Source organism: Elgaria multicarinata, chromosome 11 (genome assembly GCF_023053635.1).
Source record: "Elgaria multicarinata webbii isolate HBS135686 ecotype San Diego chromosome 11, rElgMul1.1.pri, whole genome shotgun sequence".
In the NCBI taxonomy this organism is placed as follows: domain Eukaryota; kingdom Metazoa; phylum Chordata; class Lepidosauria; order Squamata; family Anguidae; genus Elgaria; species Elgaria multicarinata.
Window position 1 is genome coordinate 42,381,586 of NC_086181.1, and position 22,090 is coordinate 42,403,675.

Sequence of the window (22,090 nt, forward strand, 5' to 3'; positions counted from 1 at the left end):
CAGCCATTTTCACCAATCTATCTAGAAGTAGAGAACTAGAAGAAGAAAAAACTTACACTCCTTCATGCGTGTGCTCATAAAAATGTTGCATGTCAAATAAGAAATTATTTGGTTATTTTTATTAATTAAAAAGATGATGTAAACAACTTTTTCAAGTCAATCCAAGGAAGTCTGAGGGAGGGAGGGAAAAATCTCTCTTCAGCTTTTTTAAAACTGTGATGCAAACTAATGGAGCTACACCAATAGCAAGGATGGGGCTGGGACCCAAGAAGTGACCCAACGTGTCACCAGGGATGGGGGGGTCATATCCTTCTCCTCACTGGTAAGTGGTGAGACACCTCCCAAACATTGCAATGCCCCCCATTCAGACACAGTGGCTTTTTTTCTTTTTCCTCTATGTAATGTAATGCAGCAATTATAGTACAAGAGATTAATTGCCAATTTTCTTCTGCCTCCACTTTCAGATCTTGCTGAAGAATAATTCAGGCGTCTGTATTTTGAGGTGAATGCAAATAAGCCCCCCAAATCCTTCTCCGAGGAGTGATGTGGGCATCTCTACTGACAGTTTCCATTCACCTGATTCTCACAAGGGGGCAGTAAGGCCATAAAGATCAGACATTTCCATTGGCATTGGGGAAAATAAAAGGGGCACCAGAGCATGGGGTTTCGTGGTTTTCAAAATGAAGTCGGTGGTTTCCGGAGCAGTTTGCTTGAGAACAAACCATATATTTGTCCTTTGACAGTTTGACTACTCAAGAGACCCTCTTCCCCCATTGCATAGTGCGTAGAATGTGGAGAGGGAGACATTTTCCCCCTCTCCCATAATACTAAAACTCGTTCAAGGTGGTGGGAAAATGGGATAACTTCTAGATGGTGGTAGTCATATTTAAATAACAAATTCAGAGGAAGTCGATATAAGTCATTTGAATGAGACAATTCTCATCCCTTCTTGTGGGTGTGTGTCCAGGCCCTTCTCTTATTGAGTGATTTATAGCACGCTTGTGACTGCCCACTCATGGAAGTTTGCAGGTCAATTAAATGACGTCGTCGATAGCCAGGAGGTCACCTGCCTTTTCCCATATTATACCATTTTCAGAAAGATCAGAGATAAGCTGGAATACAGCCTTAGTGGTGTGAAATTCTATGTGTGTAAAGCTGGCATTGTGCTAAGAACTAGTCAAGGAAGGACTTTCCCAGCTACTGGAGGGAGAAGAGGGTAAAAAGCTATCCTGCCACAAAGGGAGACAGATCTGATCTCCCGCCCCACCAAGAGCACCTTTTTCAGTTCAATGAGGCTTACTCTCCTGGCAGTGTGCTGCAGGGACATAGAGGGTCCAACAAGACCATTAAGGGTCAAGATACAGGCTATGTCCATTGATGGACTTTAATTTCAACACCTTGACTTCCACATTAGGGGGGGAAAAGGTGGAATATAAATGTAATAAATGAATAAATTTTCCTTATTAAACCATTTCTGTCCAAGGTCTTAGAACCATGTCATCCTATTCAAATGTAAATTGCTATTAAAGTTAAAAGGAAATTACACACACAGTTTTTCCCTACCCAATGGCAGTATTTTCACATTGTTAAAGTAAAATCCAACTTCTCTGCTACATAGTTGCCATCTTATGTCCGATAGCGATGGTCAACACTTGTTCACCATTGCCTAAAAAGTGCACTGTCTGCACGCTGCTCTTTTATCCTCAACTGCATGCAAATTCAGAGGCGGCTTCCTCTTTAAATCAGCCCTACACTCTCCCTGACCCAGCTACGCCCACAGGCACAGGCCCTGTATGTCTGTGAAAACATTTCAAGTGATTCCTCTCAACCCAAGAGAAAGGAAAATGCTATTTCAGCTTCAGATTGTTTTCTTTTTAGCAGTCTTCACAGGTACATTGCCTCTTTTCCAATACTGAGAAATCACATGTTCTGGGAGTCAATATGCAACATGTCTCTTGAAAATGTCTTTTATTCCAGGTGTGCAATCTCAGGTCCAGCTGGTGGAGTCTGGAGGGGATGTCAAAAGGCCTGGAGAGTCCCTCCGCCTCACCTGTCGGGCCTCCGGGTTCACCTTCAGCAGCTATGAGATGAACTGGGTGAGACAAGCATCTGGAAAAGGCTTGGAATGGGTGGCATATATAAGCAGTAGTGGAGGCACACAGCTTTATCCTGACAAGGTGAAAGGGCGCTTCACCATCTCCAGGGACAATACAAACAGCCTGCTGTATTTGCAAATGAACAATCTGAAACCTGAAGACACGGCAATGTATTACTGTGCAAGAGACACAGTGAGGGGAAGTGAATCAGAAGCCTGGCAAAAACTCCCGTTGCTAATGGCACCCCTCCAAGCTGGTGCAAATGCAAAAGCTAGAATGAAAGGAAACAAACAATGAAACAAAAAGGGGAAACAATATTAGAGGCTGTTGGAGGGTGGGAAGCCACGAGGTGAGACACAGATTTAAAATTAAACATTTTATTTAATACCTGCAAGCGGTGTAAGCCTACATGGGCATCCTCTCTAAATCGGTATCATGCCATTGTTTGAATCAGGCGAGAAATTGACAGGCTGTAAAGTAGCTCCTGAAAGTTCGCCAGCTCCTAGGCTTCCTCCTTTAGGAGTGGAGACCTCCTTTAGGAGTCGAGGGGGTGAGAGGGAGGGAGGGAGCTGCTCATCGAAGAGGAGGAAAGGAGGGAAGACAGCAGCTAAAAAGGCACCAAATACTAGGGCTGGGCACTGCTTTGGATCTGAATTCCAAACCCAAAGAGAATAGGGGTGATTCAGACATCGCTAAAACAGATCTGAAGCAAATTGGGGGAGTTCCGAATCAACCCGAATCAAGGTCCAAATCAAGATCTGAAGCGAATTGGGGGGTCCATGCACAGCCCTACCAAATACCCTCCCTCCTCAGTGCTGCAATGCAGAGGCTTCCAATAGTGCACCTCCATGCCTCACTTCCCCACCCACCCCACACAACGACTTCACCATGCCCAGGCATGCCAAGTGTGGGAGTAAGGCATATCTGGTCCAACACTCTTGTTGATCTGGTTTTAGTGGATTTCACATCAATATTTACATCAATATTTTCCTTGACTAAAACAATATTATGTTCAATCAAAGTCCTTTAACTACTTTAAGTCACTCCTCACTTAAAACAAGCACTAAAAAGTCTGGTTCCCTTTGGATGAGATTGCTTCATACAGGTCCTGTATGTCTGTGTAGAATTTTCAGTCAATCCCTCTCAAAGCCACGGCAGATAAAATGATACTTTGGCTTCAATGTCTTTACTTTTTAGCAGTTTTCAGAGGTAGTTCCCTCCCCCACTGTGTATGGGACCACTTTTCAGTCCATTGCTGTCAAAGTAATAAGTTCTCTCCTGGCAGTGTGCTGCAGGGACATAGAGAGTCCAACAAGACCATTAGGGGTCAAGATACAGGCTACGTCCATTGATGGAATTTAATTTCAACACCTTGACTTCCACATTTTGGGGGGGGGGGAAGGTGGAATATAAATGTAATAAATGAATAAATTTTCCTTACTAAACCATTTCTGTCCAAGGTCTTAGAACCATGTCCTCATATTAAAATGGCAATTGCTATTAAATTTAAAAGGAAATTACACAAGCAGTTTTTCCCTTCCCCATGGCAGTATTTTCACATTGTTAAAGTAAAATCCAACTTCCCTGCTACATAGTTGCCAATTTATTATTTCCAATAGCAATGGTCAACCCTTGTTCACCATTGCCTAAAAAGTGCACTGTCTGCACGCTGCTCTTTTATCCTCAACTGCATGCAAATTCAATATTTTCCTTGACTAAAACAATATTATGTTCAATCAAAGTCCTTTAACTACTTTAAGTCACTACTCACTTAAAACAAAGTGGTATGGGCAAGCACTAAAAAATCTCCTTCCCTTTGGATGAGATTGCTCTGGAGACTTCGGAAGTCTACAGAATTGATTGGAAGCAGAATCCATTGGAAGCAACCTGACATGCCTTCAACAGGGTCAGAGAATAGCTGTCCAGGGAGCCACTGCTTCTGCTCCAGAATGAGTTGACACCACCTCCAAAACTCACAACTCTCCCCACTCTCTTGTCTTACTGCAACCACAAACTACTGTTTCTCCTGGGGATATTTCTTGAGGACTCGCATCAGATAAATTGAACAGTTGGATTGTCCATTCAAGAATCATCCACAATACTTCAAGGGACATCATGGTTCTTTTTCCCAATACCCCAAATCAAGTAGGCAAGTCAATGGGCACCACTAAGGTGTTAGTTCCATTCACAGAGATTAGACAAACCAAGATTGGACAATTTCATGGAGGAGTAGGGTGACCATATGGAAAGGAGGACAAGGCTCCTGTATCTTTAACAGTTGTATTAAAAAGGGAATTTCAGCAGGTGTCATTTGTATATATGGGGAACATGGTGAAATTTCCTCTTCATCGCCACAGTTAAAGCTGTAGGTATCCATCCCTCTTTTAAATCTGGTGACTCTAGTATAGCTCCTGCACTTTAACTGCTGTGATGAAGAGGGAATTTCACCAGGTTCTCCATATATACAAATGGCACCAGCTGTAATTCCCTTTTCTTTGCAACTGTTAAAGATACAGGAGACTGTCCTCCTTTTCATATGGTCACCTTATGAGGAGAAGCTATCGATGGTTCTCCCGGTGGCTCTATGCTACCTCCAGTATCACAGACAGTAATCCTGTATACACCAGTTGCTGGGGAACATGGGCAGAGGGATGCTATGTTTGTGGGCTGCTTGTCAACAGCTGGATGGCCACTTTCTGAATATTATGCTAGATTAGACGGCCTTTGCTATGATCCAGCATGGCTCTTGTTACGTTCTTATATTAACTGCTGTAGAGTTCTTTCTATACTGTTTATGAAAAACTGAGGGGGGGGGATTTTGAGAAGTTGTTATAAAAAATGAACCAAATCAGCTCATCCATTTGCACCAATCTATCTAGAAGTAGAAAACTAGGGAGGGGAAAGAAAATTTCACCCCTTCATGAATGTGTTCATAAAAATTGTTGCATGTCAAATGAGAAATCATTTGATTATTTTTATTAATTAAAAAGATGATGTAAACAACTTTTTCAAGTCAATCCAAGGGTGTCTGAGTTGTGAAATTCTAGTCTCTCTTCAGCTTTTTTAAAACTATGATGCAAACAAATGGAGCTACACCAATAGCTAGCATAGGGCTGGAATCCTAGCAGTTACCCAATGTGTCACCAGGGATGAAGGGGGGTCATCCCCTTCTCCTGACTGGCAAGTGGTGAGACACCTTCCCAGCCCATGGAAAGCCCCCCATCCAAACACAGTAGCTTTTTTCTTTTTCTTTATGTAATGTATTGCAGCAATTACATTAGAAGAGATTAATTGCCAATTTTCCTCTACCTCCAGTCCCCTGAATTATTGTTGAAGAATAATTCAGGAGTCTGTATTTTGAGGTGAACATAAATAAACCGCCCAAATCCTTTCTCTGAGGATGGCTCCAAAAGTGATGTGGGAGCCTTTACTGACAGTTTCAATTCACCTACTTCTCACAAGGGGGCAGCAAGGCCATAAAGATAAGAAACTTCCATTGGCATTGGGGAAAATAAAAGGGGCAGCAGAGCATGGGGTTTCGTGGTTTTGACAATGAGGCTGGTGGTTTTCGTAGCAGTCTTTTTGAGAACAAACCCTATATTTGTCCCTTGACAGTTTGACTACCCAAGAAACCCCTCCCCGACTCATTCTTCTCCCCTAAAATCCAAGACCATCGTATTTTTAGTAAACCACCCAGGGAGATTTGGCTATAGGGTGGTATATAAATTTAATAAATAAATAAATAAATAAATAAATATTTAGTTTTCCCATATGGTCAAATTGTGTGCAATTTCCCCTACCCTCCCCCATGATTTTCCACTTGCTGTTCTGTCCACAGGTTCCTTCACTTTTATCATGAAGCTCACTGGCCCTTGTAGACCCAGAGGTAGTCACCATCTCTCCAGACACTTATATTTAGGGGTCCAGGGATAATCCCCCACGACTCAAACACCCCCTTCTTCCCAATGAAGTTGAGAGTAAATTTGGGAACTTTCACAGTGGCAGAACGAAGGGTTTATTTACAATTGGTGGAGGCCATTCACCCAGTAGAGTAAATGCTGGACTCGTTGAAAGTATGTTGACTGATGCCCTTTGGAAATGACCCTACCTGAGAATGCAACATCAATACAGTGGGCAATTTAAATAAATAAATAAATAAAAGGCTTCCACCATGCCACAGCTTTATTTTTAAAAAGATCATTTTCAGATTATGTTATCGGCCATGATTGTTGCCTGGTATCATCAGATCCCTCAAGTCCAGCATACTTTCCTCGGTGAAACTGTTGAACTAGAAGACCTCCATTGCTCCATATCTTTTTATCGTGCTTAAAACCTTAAGTAGATGGATACAATTTTGGTGGAGCTACATTCAAAAACTATCCCAGAAAACTTAGTTTACTGATTTTCAGATGCCCCAAGGAAATGATGCTCCATGATGGTGCAACACTGGTACAACGGGCCTTTTAATGGAAAAGAAAAGTCTGCAGTGATGCGGCAATGTTCCTTTTAAAAGATCCATTTACAGATGAGGCCATCCATGATGATAAATGGCTGATATCATTGGGTACCTTTCGTTGAACATAGGGCATGTCTAGATGGGGCGATATCCCAGGGATCGTCCCGGGATCGTCCCTGTGCATCCACATGATGCACAGGGCATCCCCGGAGCACGGAGGGATGATACCTCCCTTTCCCTGGGATATCCCCCCCAATTTTTCAGCTATCTTGGGATGAACCCAAGACTGAGGGATGTGTGGCCCGCCATCGTGGTTTTGTCCTGACTCCTCGCAAGTAACCATGAGGAGCCTGGAACTGCACATGGGCACGGGGCTCCTCAGGAGCACTAGTGTAGTCTTCTCCAACTAAAAAAACCCAAAATGGTGGCTGCAATGTCCTCTTCCTCCCAGGACGTTGTGCGGCATGTGTAGACAAGGGGGATGATCTCATGATCATAAAATGGTGAGAACATCCCCCTCCAGCCCCCTTGTCTAGCCATGCCCATGGCTAACCATGCCTCTGCAGAATGGTCTCCAAACATCTGTGTTCACTAATTTGATGTTCACCTTCACCGTCTTTACATGGATCCTGCAATCTATGTCATTTTCAGAAGACAGTTCTCATTCCTTCTTGTGCATATCTAGGTCAGTCCAGGCTTTCAGCTGCCTGGGGCAAGGCTCTGGTTACCAACCTCACTCTGCCTTTTCTGTCCTAACCTCAGCTAATAACGTTGACCTGATACCACCAAATGGCTATGGAATCCTGGGCATGAGTACTCACAAGTGAGTATCATTAATTTCACTGGGAGTTACTTTGAGGTCAGCTGTACAGTGTGGCAGCCAAAGGCTGCAATCCAATCTCCACTTACATAGGAGTAACCCTCAGTGACTTCCATGTGAAATAAGTGTCAAAGTACATTCCAAACTCATTACATAGCATATAGCTGCCCCTCACTTTATTCTTACTTTAGAGTATTTTTTGTGAGGTAACAATTCAGACTGGGTTCACCATACACCATGACAAGGATTAAACCTTCAACAACAGACTTTGGGTTCCTGAACCCACCTCCTCCTCCCAGTACATGGGGATTAAAAGAAAAAGAAGAAATAATATCTCAATTAGTAGAACTATTATGCTTTCAAAATTATGAATTCTATTTTTTGCTCAACTTTCAGGACCAAGCTCTTATATTAGCGTTCTCCCTTAAAGGTTACAGAGAGAGAGAGAGAGAGAGAGAGGAATAACTGATAAATAAATCCCCAATTTAAACTAATCTAGTTGAGTGTAAATCTATATTTCTCATGGAAGCAGGATTTTTTGATTCTTTATCTCTTTTAATTTATGCTCAGAATTTTTAAAGCAAAATCCATCTGTTCTGTTATTGTATTTTCAATTCGTATGGACAACACTTGCTCACCATCTTTCAAAATGTGTACAATGCACATGCTGCACTTTTATCCTGAAGCGTATGTAAATTCAAAGACAGCTTCCTCTATAAATCAACCCGACCTTCTCCCTGACCCAACTCCAGCCACAGACAAAGGTCCTATTTGTTTTTCAACACTTCTTCAGTCAATCATTTTCAAAACAACAGAAGGGAAAATGATATTTTGGCTTCAATGTGTTTTCTTTTTAGCATTCTTCAGAGGTATGTTTTCTCCTTTCAAAGACCAAAAAGTTCCATATTCTAGGGATTAATTTGAAGAATGCCTATCTGAAAATGTCTCTTGTTCCAGGTGTCCAATCAGAGATCCAGCTGGTGGAGTCTGGAGGGGATGTCAAAAGGCCCGGAGAGTCCCTCCGCCTGTCCTGCAAAGCCTCCGGGTTCACCTTCAGCAGCTATTGGATGCACTGGGTGAGACAAGCTCCTGGAAAAGGCTTGGAATGGTTGACATGCATACATTCAACTACCATTCACATCTCCGATAAAGTGAAAGGACGATTTACCCCCTCCAGGGATGATCCAAACAGCCTGCTGTATTTACAAATGAATAGCTTGAAGCCTGAAGACACGGCTCTGTATTACTGTGCAAAAGACACAGTGAGAGAAAGTGAACCGGAAACCAGACAAAAACCCTCCCTGGCCATTCTCCAAGTTCATTCAAATGCAACAGCTTGAATGAAAGGAAGAAAGAGGTGGAGGAGAACTATATTCTGGTCCCACAATCCTATAGATCCCAAACCTTGGGATTTCATGGGTGTCCTATTTTTTCCATCTACGAACTGGCATTCCTCACCCCAAATCTGCTGAATACTCATCTCACGTGACCTCAACGGTTGAATTTTCTATTAGTGCCTATTCATCTCAAATTAAACTTCATTTTTCTGATCCCCACCATACTGTTAGAACATGTTACAGTAATCAGACAGGTAGACCTACATCAGTTCCATGACAAGTGCTGAGACTGTGAGGTTCTTTAAATGAGTGTTTTATAACATGGTTGTGGCTGGCCACTCACGGATATTCATGGGCCGTATGTTTTAGCACTCTCCAGACTTAGCCCCTAGTCTACACTATATATTCTAGGAGGGGAGAGTAAGGGGAGACATGTTAGAGTTGTACAAAATTATACATAGTGCGTAGAATGTGGAGAGGAAGACATTTCCCCCCTCTCCCATAATACTAAAACTTAGAATCATTCCATGATGCTGATTGGTAGGAGATTCAGAACAGCAAAATTGAAGAAATTGTTAGTCTCTTAAGAAATTGACTACCGAATAGATTCTCACCACCCAGATTTCAATACCCAAGATTTTAATATTTCCATTTAGTTTTGCCATGTAGGCAAATTGCCTAGGTTTTCATTTTGTCAAGATTCTCAACATGCCCAGATTCCTGCCTTTCTGTCAATCAACACACTGTCCCTTGTAGATCCGGAGATATAAAGCAAAATTAACACACACAATTCTTTAGGCTGGGTGATTAATCCCAGGTGCACATCCACAAACACCTTCATTAGGTCTTTATTCTCCATAAAACAGGGAACAAATTTGGCAACATTCAAGTTGGTGGGAAAATGGGGTAACTTCTAGATGGTGGTAGTCATATTTAAATAACAAATTCAGAGGACGTCAATAAAAGTCATTTGAAGGAGACAATTCTCATCCCTTCTTGTGTGTGTCTGTTCAGGCACTTCTCTTACTGAGTGATTTATAGAACACTTGTGACCGCTCACTCAAGGAAGTTTGCAGGTTGTTAAATGATGTCGGCAATAGCCAGGTGGTCACCTGCCTTTCCCCTCATTATACCATATTCAGAAAGAGCAGAGATAAGCTGGTATTAAGCCTTAATGGTGTGAAATTCCGTGTGTGCGAAACTGGCATTGTGCTAAGAACTTTCCAAGGAAGGACTTTCCCAGCTGTTGGAGGGAGAAGAGGGTAAAATGCCATCCTGCAACAAAGGGAGACAGATCCGATCCCCCACCAAGAGCACCGTTTTCAGTTCAATGAGGCTTACTCTCCAGGCAGTGTGCTGAAGGAACATAAAGGGTCTGACACGACCACTAAGGGTCAAGATACATGTTATGTCCATCGATGGACTTTAATTTCACCACCTTGAGTTCCGCATTGGTGGGGAGGAAGGTGGAATATAAATGTAATAAATGAATAAATTTTCCTTATTAAGCCGTTTCTGTCCAAGGTCTAAGAGCCTTGCCTTCATATTCAAATGTAAATTAATATTAAAGTTAAAGGAAATTACAAAAGCAGTTTTCACTCGCCCCGAGGCTGAGCAGGTGTCTTTTCTCATGGTTAAAGGAAAATCCACCTTCCTTGTTGCACATTTCCCATCCTATGGAGTTCCATAGCTATGGTGAGTCCTCGTTCACAATTGCCTAAAATGTGCACTGTCTTCATGCTGCTCTTTTATCCTAAAGTGTATGCAAATCCAAAGGCAGCTTCCTTTTAAAATCAGCCCTTCGCTCTCCCTTGGCACAGCTACACCCACAGGCACAGGCCCTGCATGTCTGTGAATACATTTCAAGTGTTTCCTCTCAAACCAACAGAAAGGAAAACGATGTTTTGGCTTCAATTTGTTTTCTTTTTAGCAGTCCTCACAGGTACATTGCCTCTTGTCCAGTCCTGAGAAATCACATATTCTGGGAGTCAATATGCAGCATGTCTCATGAAAATGTCTTTTGTTCCAGGTGTGCAATCACAGGTCCAGCTGGTGGAGTCTGGAGGGGATGTCAAAAGGCCCGGAGAGTCTCTCCGCCTCACCTGTCGGGCCTCTGGGTTCACCTTCAGCAGCTATGCAATGAGCTGGGTGAGACAAGCATTTGGAAAAGGCTTGGAATGGGTTGCAGCAATAAGCTCTAGTGGAGGCTCACAATATTATCCTGACAAGGTGAAAGGGCGCTTCACCATCTCCAGGGACAATACAAACAGCCTGCTGTATTTGCAAATGAACAATCTCAAACCTGAAGACACAGCGATGTATTACTGTGCAAAAGACACAGTGAGAGGAAGTGAATCAGAAGCCTGGCAAAAACGCTCACTGCTCATGGCATCCCTACAAGCTGACTCAAATGCAAGAGCTTGAATGAAAGGAACCAAACAATGAAACGAAAACGGGGAAACTATATTGCGGGCATTTGGAGGGTGGGAATAACGAGGCAAGACACAGATGTGGGCCAGATTTTATTGAAAGATCTGCTAAGGTAAGGCTAAGTAGGCATTGTCTTTAAACCAGCAGCATGCTCTTGTTTGATTTGGGGGAGACATTGGCAGCCTGGAAACTGGAAAAGGCTTGGAATGATTGGCAAACATCTATTCAACTACCATTCAATATTCAGCTAAAGTGAAGGGACGATAGATCCCCTTCCAGGGAGGGTTCAAACAGCCCGATACTTTTGCAAATCAACAATATGCATCCTGAAGACTCAGCTGTGCATTACTCTGCAAGAGACACAGTGAGGAGAACTTGGCAGTTCTCCAAGTTGATTCAAATGCAACAGTTTGAATGAAAGAACAAATAGACAAAAGAGAATATTATTCTCTTCCCACCGTCCTGTTAAAATAAAGTATTTGAATTTTAGTTATGTAACGTTCCCTTCATGGAGTCCTCTCAGATGATCTCCGCATCAGTTGTTTTGTCTATTCAAGAATCATCTACACTTATTCTGGTTTTTTCCAGACCCCAGTATCCTTGATGGTTTGATTGCTGTGCACAGTCTGATTGCTTTGGATGGAACTAACATGCCTCAAGACATGGGGAATAAGAATCCAGTCTTTCACAAAAATCCATGAGTTAAACTCTCTTGTATCCCTCTTCATTCCCAAATTTCTTTTCCTTGTGCATCTTGACTTTTTTTAGGTTGTAAGCCTGAGGGCAGGGACTGTCTTCTTTGCTAATTGATTGTAAGCTGCTCAGAGAGCCATTGGTCTGGATCTACCGGTGTTAGATCCAGACCAGATCTACACCAAGCAGGATATAAGACTTTGAAAATGGATTGAATAAAGTATGTGGAATGTGCCATTGGCCTCAATAGTTTTCAAAACTGTTAGACGTCATCTCTTTTTAAGAGATGGTGAACAAGAGCTATAGGAAATGCTAGGACCCAAACTGCGCAAAGTACATAAAGCTGGGTTGGGGCTTTAACACATGGGCAAATGCTACAGCTTAGCAATGGAAGGAACAGCTTCACCCTGCCCCTTACATAAGCGTAATGTGCATCTACTGGCCAGTGCTGCAAGCCTTCAGCAAAAGCAGCCATGGCTGGTGGGCTGATGGAGGAATGTTCATGTGGGAGAAAGAATCAAAACATGCTACATATAAAGCTTCTGTCTGTTTGTCTGTCTTTATGTACTTCACACAGTTTGGGTCCTAGCATTTCCCATAGCTCTTGTTCACCATCTTTTAAAAAGTGCACTGTTTGCATTCTGCTGTTTTATCCGCAAGTGTATGCAAATTTAGAGACCGCTTGGTTGTTAAAGCTGCCCTGCCCATTCCCTGATGAAGAGACACCCACAGGCACAGGTCCTATATGTCTGTGTAGAATTTTCAGTCAATCCCTCTCAAAGCCACAGCAGATAAAATGATACTTTGGCTTCAATGTCTTTACTTTTTAGCAGTTTTCAGAGGTAGTTCCCTCCCCCACTGACTTTTCCAAACAAATTGAAATGGCACATTCCAGCAGTTAATGTGCAGCAGGTCACTTTGAAAAAAAATGTTTTTTCCAGGTGCCCAATCAGAGGTCCAGCTTGTGGAGTCTGGAGGAGATGTCAAAAGGCCTGGAGAGTCCCTCCGCCTTACCTGTCGGGCCTCCGGGTTCACCTTCAGCCACAATGATATGGACTGGGCGAGACAGGATCCTAGAAAAGGCTTGGAATTTGTTACACGGATAAGTGCTAGCGGGCTCTCACAATATGATGCTGACATGGTGAAAGGGTGTTTCACCATCTCCAGGGATAATTCAAAGGACCTGCTGTATTTGCAAATGAACAGTCTGAAACCCGAGGACACTGCTGTGTATTATTGTGCGAGAGACCCAGTGAAAGGAAGTGAATCTAAAACTAGAAGAAGAAAAATCCTTGTCAAGGACAGGTCTCCAAGTTTCATTTTCTCCCGCAATTGATTTTCTTTTTTATTATTATTAAAATCCCTAGTCCTTTTCATCAGGTTTATGAAGAAATTTGTGTGTTTTGCTGCGTCCCTATCCAGAAAAATCTGTATGCAATCTTCACCCATCTGCACTGGCCAAATGCAGTCTGTAAAGCTATTCTCATAGAATCATAGAATCACAAAATAGTAGAATTGAAAGGGTCCTATAAGGCCATTGAGTCCAACCCCCTCACATTTGGGAAGACTGAGGTGTCCCTGCCTGTCAAGTAGCATTTCAAGTTGAAGGGGTGGGAATGAAGTTGCAACCCCTGTTAATCACCAGAATTACGGTTGAATACATGTGGCCTGTTCAGACAACACACTAAGCCATAGATACACTGCTAACCCATTTGCAGCTCATGGTTAGTGGGCATGTTATGCAGCAACCATGGTTAGGATAGGGTCACATGACCTGCTATGTCATGTTTCACACAGCATACTAAGCCAGAATGTTTAGCTCAAAGTCTTTAATTAATGTGGCTGTTTGAAGAGGGTCACAGTGATTTAAACCCAGCCTGCTAGGAGATGACCACTCAAAATCTTCTGCCTGGATCTCCCAGTTTGGCTTCTTTTACCTACATGAATGGTCCACCATCAGCCCACAAGGTGCCGGGCATGTATTTCTTTGCTGGAGTGGGTGCAGGCACACAATGTTGGCCAGTAGACAGACATCATGCGGGTGTGAGGGGCAGAGCTAAAGGCGTATACAGCACTGTGGTGTAGTGGCTAAGGTGTTGGACTGGGAATTGGGAGATCTGGGTTCTAGTCCCCACTCGGCCATGGAAACCCACTGGGTGACTTTGGGCCAGTCACATACACTCAGCCCAACCCACCTCACAGGGTTGCTGTTGTGAGGATAACATGGAGAGGAGGAGGATTATGGAGGAAAAAAGGTGGGATATAAATGTAAAAAATAAATAAATGATCTATCTCTTCCCCTCTTCTGGACTCTCTACATCTGGCAGCACTTGGGGATGGAGGGCTTGAGAGGCCCACCTACACCCACAGACACAGGACCTGTGTGTATGGGACCACTTTTCAGTCCATCGCTGTCAAAGTAACAAAAGGGAAAAGGGTATTGTGGCTCCAATGCTTTTTCTATTTAGCCATCTTCAGTATTATTTATTGGAATATTTGCCTTGCATACAAATCTAGAACTAGAAAACTTTGGGAGAAAACAGACACTCCTTTATGCATGGACTCAATATAATTGCGGCAGATTATCCTAAACAATTACATGAAATTATAGGAGAAAGAGAAGGAGGCAGGGGAGGAGGCGGAGGAGAAGGAGAAGGAGAAGATCACAACTTTTTCAACCCATTGTAACGGTCCTTGGAAAAGTTTTTCCTTCCAATCTCCCTGCAGCTTACTCTTACTCAGATGCAAGCAAATGGAGCTAAACCAATCAATTGTATGGGGCTGGGTGGAAACCCCAGCATTGGCCCAAACTTTGATGGGTGAGTATCCCCTTCTCAAGACTGGCAAGTGCAATCCCCAGTAACCTTTTCCTTTACCTCTATGGAACAATGACTGTTTATTCCACTCCATGCCAGTATTGTGCAACTTTCCTCTAGCTTCCTTTTCAGTCATTGCCAGAGCGGAATTCGGGAGTTTGTAAAGCCTGCACTTTGAGGAAAAACCCCGAAATCTTTGTCTGAGGATGGCTTCCAAAAGCTATGTGGGTGTCTCTGCTGACAGATTCCCTTCACCTAGTTCTCACAAGGGGGCAGCAAGCCCATGAAGATCAGAAACATCCATTGACAGTGGAAGAATATAATGGGCACCAGTGCATGACTTTTTGTGGTTTTGACAATGAGGCTGGTGATTTCCTGAGCAATTTGCTTGAAAACAAAACACAATATTATTCCCTTGACATTTTGACCACCCAAGAGACCTCCTCCCATAACCCTCCTTTAAAAGGAGGGTTACATTTTACATTTAGGGTTCCCATGTGCGTAAATTCCCTGAATCTCCCCCTGCTTCCCCGTTGATTCTTAGCCTGCCATCCTGAGCCCAGATTCTTGCATTTTTGTCAGGGAACCACTGTCCCGTGTAGATCCAAACTTGAAGGTAAAAATTAGAGACAATATTCTATCAGGCTGGGTGAATAATCCCCCTCCACCTAAACACACATCACTTCAACAGATCTTTCTTCCCAATGAAGGGAGGAGGAAATCTGAAGACCTTCACAGTGGCAGGAAGATGGGATAATTTACAGGTGTTGGTCAACATACATACATAGTGAATTATCTGTTTGTTGGCAGGCTGCTTTCTATTTGTTTTATATTTCACTTTCAAACAAAGCCACAGCTCAGAAATCTGGTGTCATCCCATGTAGCTGATTGGTGGGAGACTCAGGACAGATAAAACAAAGTACTTCTTCACATAGAAATTAGGTCAATTATGGAATCCATTACCACAAGATATAGTGATGGCCACCACTTTGGGTGGCTTAAAAAAGGGGAGTTAGATAAATTCCTGAAGGAGACGGCTATCATATTTATTTATTTATTTATTTATTTATTACATTTTTATACCGCCCAATAGCTGAAGCTCTCTGGGCGGTTCACAAAAATTAAAATATTAAAATAATTAAAAAATTAAAAATTATCATACTAGTCCTAATAGCTATGTGGAACCCCCTGTATCAGAAGCTGTACGTTTGTGTACACCAGTTGCTGGGAATCATGGGTAGGAGGGTCCTCTTGCACTTGTTCCCTGGTTGCAGGTCAACAGCTGCACTAAATGGACCCTTGGTCTGATCCATCGGGACTCTTCTTATGTTCTTATGTACCTTCGCGAAATTTTGTGGGGGCAATATTTGCGATCCCTTTCTGCCTTCAAAATATAATTATAAAGCTGGAGGCAGGCCAGATCTCATTAGAGTCCCATATATGGATATGTAAGTTTCATCTCTGGTTAAAATTACTGTTTGTCCCTGTGGGTTTAGCTCCACTTACTCTAACAGACACTTTCAACTCAAGATGGAAAGATACTTTGAATAGGAAGCTGCAATCCCTAGGCTACTCCATGATTGCAGTCCTGAACCTAGGATACAAGAAAGCAAAAAATGGATATTGCCCAAAGGATTCAAGACATCAATCTACAAGATCAACTGAGTCGAGCTAGCCTATACCCGGGGTTCAGGGAAAATAGTGGTCCTCCTACACTTGCCACGTATCTGATAAACTTGACCGTTGCAAGGCTTGGAAGAGTTTTTATGTTAGCCAGGTTTAATGTTTTATCTTCAGCATTGCTGGAGGGCAGATTTAAAAAAATCCCTTACAGCGAACAGCTATGTCCATGCGGGTTGGGGGATGTTGAGATAATAGTCCATGTTTTACTTTACTGCCACCTGTATAAATTTATTTATTTATTTATTTATTTATTTATTTATTACACTTATATACCGCTCCCATAGCCAGGGCTCTCTGGGCAGTTTACAGAAGACCTCAGAGTTTCCTTAATAACACCATTCATAAAAAAATATTCCCAGGCAGAACGGAAAATTTTGTTTAGATTTCCTTCTGTCAGGCTCGAATGCCCAAGTTACTGTGAAAGTGGCCAAATTTTGTGCTGCAGCCATCTCACGCCGTAAAGAGGCGAGACGTTAATAACATGCACGTTTTGTATCTGTAACACAATGTAATATGTTAAATTGTATGGTGTTTGATTGGAGTGCTGGTTGTTATACCGTAATAAGCTTATTCATTCATTCATTCATTTGCGAAATTGTCTCTGTACAACATTATTCTCTGCCTTGATGTTTTTCATTGGCTTTACCAAGATCCTACAATATTAGTCATTTTAAGGATCCCCCTCTCCATTTTTGTGTTTATCCAACTCAGTCTCATTTTTCAGCTATGTGAGGCAAGACTCTGGATACCAACTTCCAGCTCTCTCCTCTGTCCTAAGCACTATAGTCCTCCTGATACCAACTCCAAGTGGCAATGGGATCCTAGGCATGTCTACCCAGAAATAAGTCCCATTGAATTCAATGGGACTTACTTTGAGTTGCATTTGTACAGGGTGGCAGCTTAGATCTGAAATCCTATCTCCACTTACTCTAGAGTAAGCCTCAGTGCATTCCATGGGACTAAGCGTCAAAGTATATTCTACATTCACTATATTTCATGCAGCTGGCCCTCACATGTTTTTTTTACCCATGTGTGAACTACCAGTTTGGGCTAGATCCCCCCCTACACACACACACTCACACAGGGGCAAGAATTTAACCTTCCACCCCAGCTTTTTGTTGCCTGAGACTCTCTCCACCCCACAGTATACAGGTCTTAAAAAACAAAAAGTCATAATTCATCACTTTTACCTCAGCTTTTAGGATCATATCAGTGTTCTGCCCTTTAATGTCCCCCCACAATTAATTTTACATAGATCAATAGATCTAAATAAATAAATGTCAAATGTAAACTAGTGCAGATGCATATATATATATATATATATATATATATATATATATATATATATAAAAAAAAAAACTTAAAAGGATATTCCAGAAGCAGTTCCTTCTGTTCTTTGAGCTCATATATAGCTCTGTACAGAAGTACGCATAAGGAGCACAAAGGGACCTATTGATGTTTATTTATGTGAGGTGCCATTAGATAATCCAGATGCTGATGCTTTGAAAAACACAGAGAACCTTTCATGTGAAAATAAATAGGCAGCAGCTGATGTTGGAGTGAGCAACATGAGGATTGTTGGATTACTAAAGTATTTGATTTCTGAACTTCAGCTTCATGGACTTGCTAGGGTTTTACTTCACTATGGGCCAGTGCAGATGTAAAAAGTTTTTCTCTTTACTGCATTTAAAAGATGAAGAGCAGACTGGAATTGTGGTATCTCTCTCCCCAGATCTAATATCCGTTTCCAACCTTTCCATTGGTATAAAAGTTAAGGATAAACAATCATCTTAAACCGCCCAGAGAGCTTCGGCTGTGGGGCGGTATATAAATGTAATAAATAAATAAATAAAAAATATACACCAAGCAGGATATTCCACTATGGAAGTGGTATATAAAAGGCAGGAGCCACGCTACTGCTTTACAGCAATATTGAAGTGCTCTGACAACTGTTGGGGCCTATAGACACATACCATATACCACTTTCATACCACTTTCATAGTGTTATACCCTGCTTGGTGTAGATGTGTCATGGGCCTCAACAGTTGTCAGTGCACTTCAGTAGCACTATAAAGCATAGGTGTAGATCCTGCAGTACACCTCAATACTGCTATAAAGTAGTAGTGTGGCTCCTGCCTTTTATATACTGCTTTCATAGTGGCATAATCTGCTTGGTGTAGATGAGCCCTTTAACTGCTTTTAGCCTTCGACCCACCCATTTTAAAGCAACATCCGCTTTTTCTGTTATGTACTTTCTGAAACTAGGACCAATACTTGCTCGCCATCTTCCAAAATGTGCATGGGTTGCATGCTGCTCTTTTATCCTGAAGTGTATGTAAAGTCAATGTCCACTTCCTCTTTAAGTCATGCCTCACACTCTGCCTGCTACAGCTACGCCCACAGGTGCAGGTCCCGTGTGTCTGCCACCACTTTTCTGTCGAACCCTCTCAAAGCAACAGAAGGAACAATAACATCTTGGCTTCATTGTGTTTTCTTTTTAGCAGTACCTTTTCTCATAGGTACATTTTCTCATTTCAAATACTGAGAAAGGGAATATTCCAGGGATCTATATGCAGTATATCTCTTGAAAATATATTTTGTTTCAGGTGTGCAATCGGAGGTCCAGTTGGTGGAATCTGGTGGGGATGTCAAAAGGCCCGGAGAGTCCCTCCTCCTCTCCTGTAGAACCTCTGGTTTCCCCTTCAGAACCCTTGGCATGTACTGGGTAAGACAAGCTCCTGGAAAAGGCTTGGAATGGTTGACGTACGCATATTCATCTACCTTTTTCTACTCTGATAAAGCAAAGGGACGGTTCACTCCCTCCAGGGATGAATTACACAGTTTGATGTATTTGCAAATGAACAACTTAAAACCTGAAGACACGGCTGTCTATTACTGTACAAAAGACACACAGCAAAGGGAAGTGAATCTGAAACCAGGCAAAAACTCTCCTCGTCAATGATAACTCTGTACTGATCTTAAGCGGTTTGGGCTGATTGCCCTGTGTTTCTTGCCTTGTCACCATGACATCTACAGGGTGGACAGTGTTTGGATGAGTAATCTTAAATACGAATATGATAGTGTAAGGGTTATTACTTGAGAGCTTCCAGATCGATTTGGCTCATTTTTGTTTTAAAATGAAGCTTGAGCAGTGTAGACATGCAGAAATTATTGAAACTTTGAAAAAGTTCAAAATTTGAGCTTTGGGCAGTTTATGAAGGGAGAGACATAAGACAAAGTGTGGGTAATGCATATTCCCCATACTCTGCATGTAATGTAACAAATCACACAGTGGGTGTATGCACAAGTAAGAACGTTCATTCCTGTGAACTCTTAAGAGTGCTGGGCCAATGACTTGACTGTAAGGGTTGGAGAAGTTGCATAGGCTATTCATAAACTCCATAGATGTGTAGAGTAGTCATATAGTCTAATCCTGTTCCCAAAGAACAAATCAATCCACCCAACAGCTCCTCACAGCTCACACCCAAGTGTGGACCAAGCAAAGAGTAGATGAAATGGACCAGTGTGGAACCAATTGCTCCAGATGACTCAAGGCCTCAAGTTAAGCCACTGGTGCCATGAAGGGCAGAAATATTCTGCCTCTCGTGTAACAGGAGCAAAGGTCATATAAATCTGGGCACTTCCTGGTTAAATTGACTTTTTGAGATAAGGATGGTCACCATCTCTCTCTCTCTCTCTCTCTCTCTCTCTCTTTCATCAATGGATAGCTGATACACAAGAGATCCATTCACACATGTTTGAATATATACACAGATCCAAATTTGTTAATTGGTGCCAAGTGGGTTCATTTACTTGCTAGGAGGTTAAAAGGAGAAAAATAATCAAGGACTTAACATTTTCCTTTCTTTACCCCTCCTCCCTTGCTCTAAGTTATGTTCCTTGCTGTGATGCAGTTAATGAGTTTTTTAACTGACCCCAGAATAGTTGTTTTTAAATGGATATTGTCTGTTTTTGTTTGTATTTTATGCTTTTTATGAATATATATATATATATATATATATATATATATATATATATATATATCTGTTTTTAACTTTGTCAACCACCCAAAGAGCTTCGGCTATGGGGCAGCATATCTGTTTTTATCTGGTTGAGCTTTTAGATTGTATGGCAATGGATCCAGAACTCAGTAGGGAAAGAGCTGAGAGTGGATGGGATGGCTCCCTCCTTTCAATGGGGACAAGTGCAATGATATATCATTCGAAGGCTAAATTGTGATGTTTACTGAGAAGAATAAGAATGAGGTCTATCTCATGTTGAATCCCCTCACAGCTGAAGACTCTGCCACATACTACTGTATGTGAGCCATACAGTGATTCATAATAGAAAGTCAAAACATCTCAGATAGAAATTAGATGCAAGTGGGACATGGGAAAGGTGGTGGAGAGTTAACTAGTTAGGTAGGCTTCACTCTTTGATTCCTCTTTTATGACCCTGACCTGAATCTATTCCTTGACCCCTACAATTTGCAGTAGTGGTGGGTAAGCTCCCATTGGAGTGAAAGAAAGTTTTGATTTTGTTTTGTTTTTCCCATTGTGACGATCTGGTGTAAGATCTTTAGGGCCGGGACCTGCTGGAGCATGTTTGGAAAGGTTTGATTGGGTTTATTCTTCTTTACCACTAGTTTGAATGTGAATCTATCTCTCTACCTACCAATCTAAATTGAATTGAAAATATTCCATGAACAATGGAACAGAGATTGCAGATCTCAAAATGGAGCCAGAAGAACTCTATCTCTGGAATAGGAGACCAAGGCCATAGCTAGACCTAAGGTTTATCCCAGGAGCATCCCGGGTTCATCTCTGCCTGAGCCCTGGATGCTCTGTGTGGCACTTAGATGAACAGGTTTGACCCCAGGACAATCCTGGGATAAACCTTAGGTCTAGCTACAGCCCAAGACGTTGTGACTGGTCTTTTGCTCAGACAGGGATTTTATGACAAGAACATCTCTTTTACAGAAGCAGCTACTAAACACCACTTTACATACAGCCAGAATATGCAAATATATCTCCCCTGCCCTTCTCGTTTCTACAGGATTACAAAAACCCTTCCCAAAAGCAAAGTTTGGCTCAGGAGACAAATATGATTTCACTTTCCATGTCTGCTTCCTTCCAATCTCCAGAAAATAGAATGTGGTCTTTGCTTCTCTCCATTGTGTTTCTTGCTATCCAGCCATGTATGTGTCTCTGAAGGAATCAACATATTTTACCCTGTTTTCATTTTGTGTTTCCAAGGTACAAGTCCTTCCTTAATGGACCTTTTCCTTCCTTCTTTCTAGGTGTCCGTTCCCAGGTGACTTTGGGCCAGGACAATTCAGTGGTGCTGAAGCCAACAGAGAACCTCAGGCTCACCTGCTCCATTTCTGGGTTCTCCCTCACTGAAAATGGGATTGCTGTCAGCTGGATCCGTCAGCCGCCAGCGAAAGGGCTGGAATGGTTGTCCCTCATCTATTGGGATGATGACAAGCGCTACCTTGACTCCCTGAAAAATCGGATGACCATCTCCAGAGATGTTTCCAAGAGTGAAGTTTACTTAGAGATGAGAAGCATGGAGACGAGGGACACTGGCACATATTACTGTGCCAGAAGAGACACAGCATTCAAAAGCAATGAGAAGGCTAGACAAATACCAGCATTGCAATGACTATGCATCTCCCAAGGCAGCGTCCTTGAAATTTCTAGAAGCCATTCTCGATTCCCTCCACTGAACTCAGACTGACCACAGTTTCTGCTTGTCAT

At 42.2% G+C, this 22,090-nt stretch overlaps 2 gene segments (V, D, J or C); both read left to right on the plus strand.

Annotated features, from left to right (window-relative positions):
* Positions 1-1,785: 1,785 nt before the first annotated feature.
* Positions 1,786-11,133, plus strand: LOC134405955 (Ig heavy chain V region 914-like). The segment is given in 2 exon segments: positions 1,786-1,890; positions 10,739-11,133. Coding segments are annotated over 2 exon segments (492 nt in total).
* A 2,640-nt stretch (positions 11,134-13,773) lies between these two features.
* On the plus strand, positions 13,774-21,995 carry LOC134405956 (immunoglobulin heavy variable 2-5-like). The segment is given in 4 exon segments: positions 13,774-13,827; positions 15,193-15,264; positions 21,387-21,528; positions 21,631-21,995. Coding segments are annotated over 4 exon segments (633 nt in total).
* The last annotated feature ends 95 nt before the right edge of the window (positions 21,996-22,090 follow it).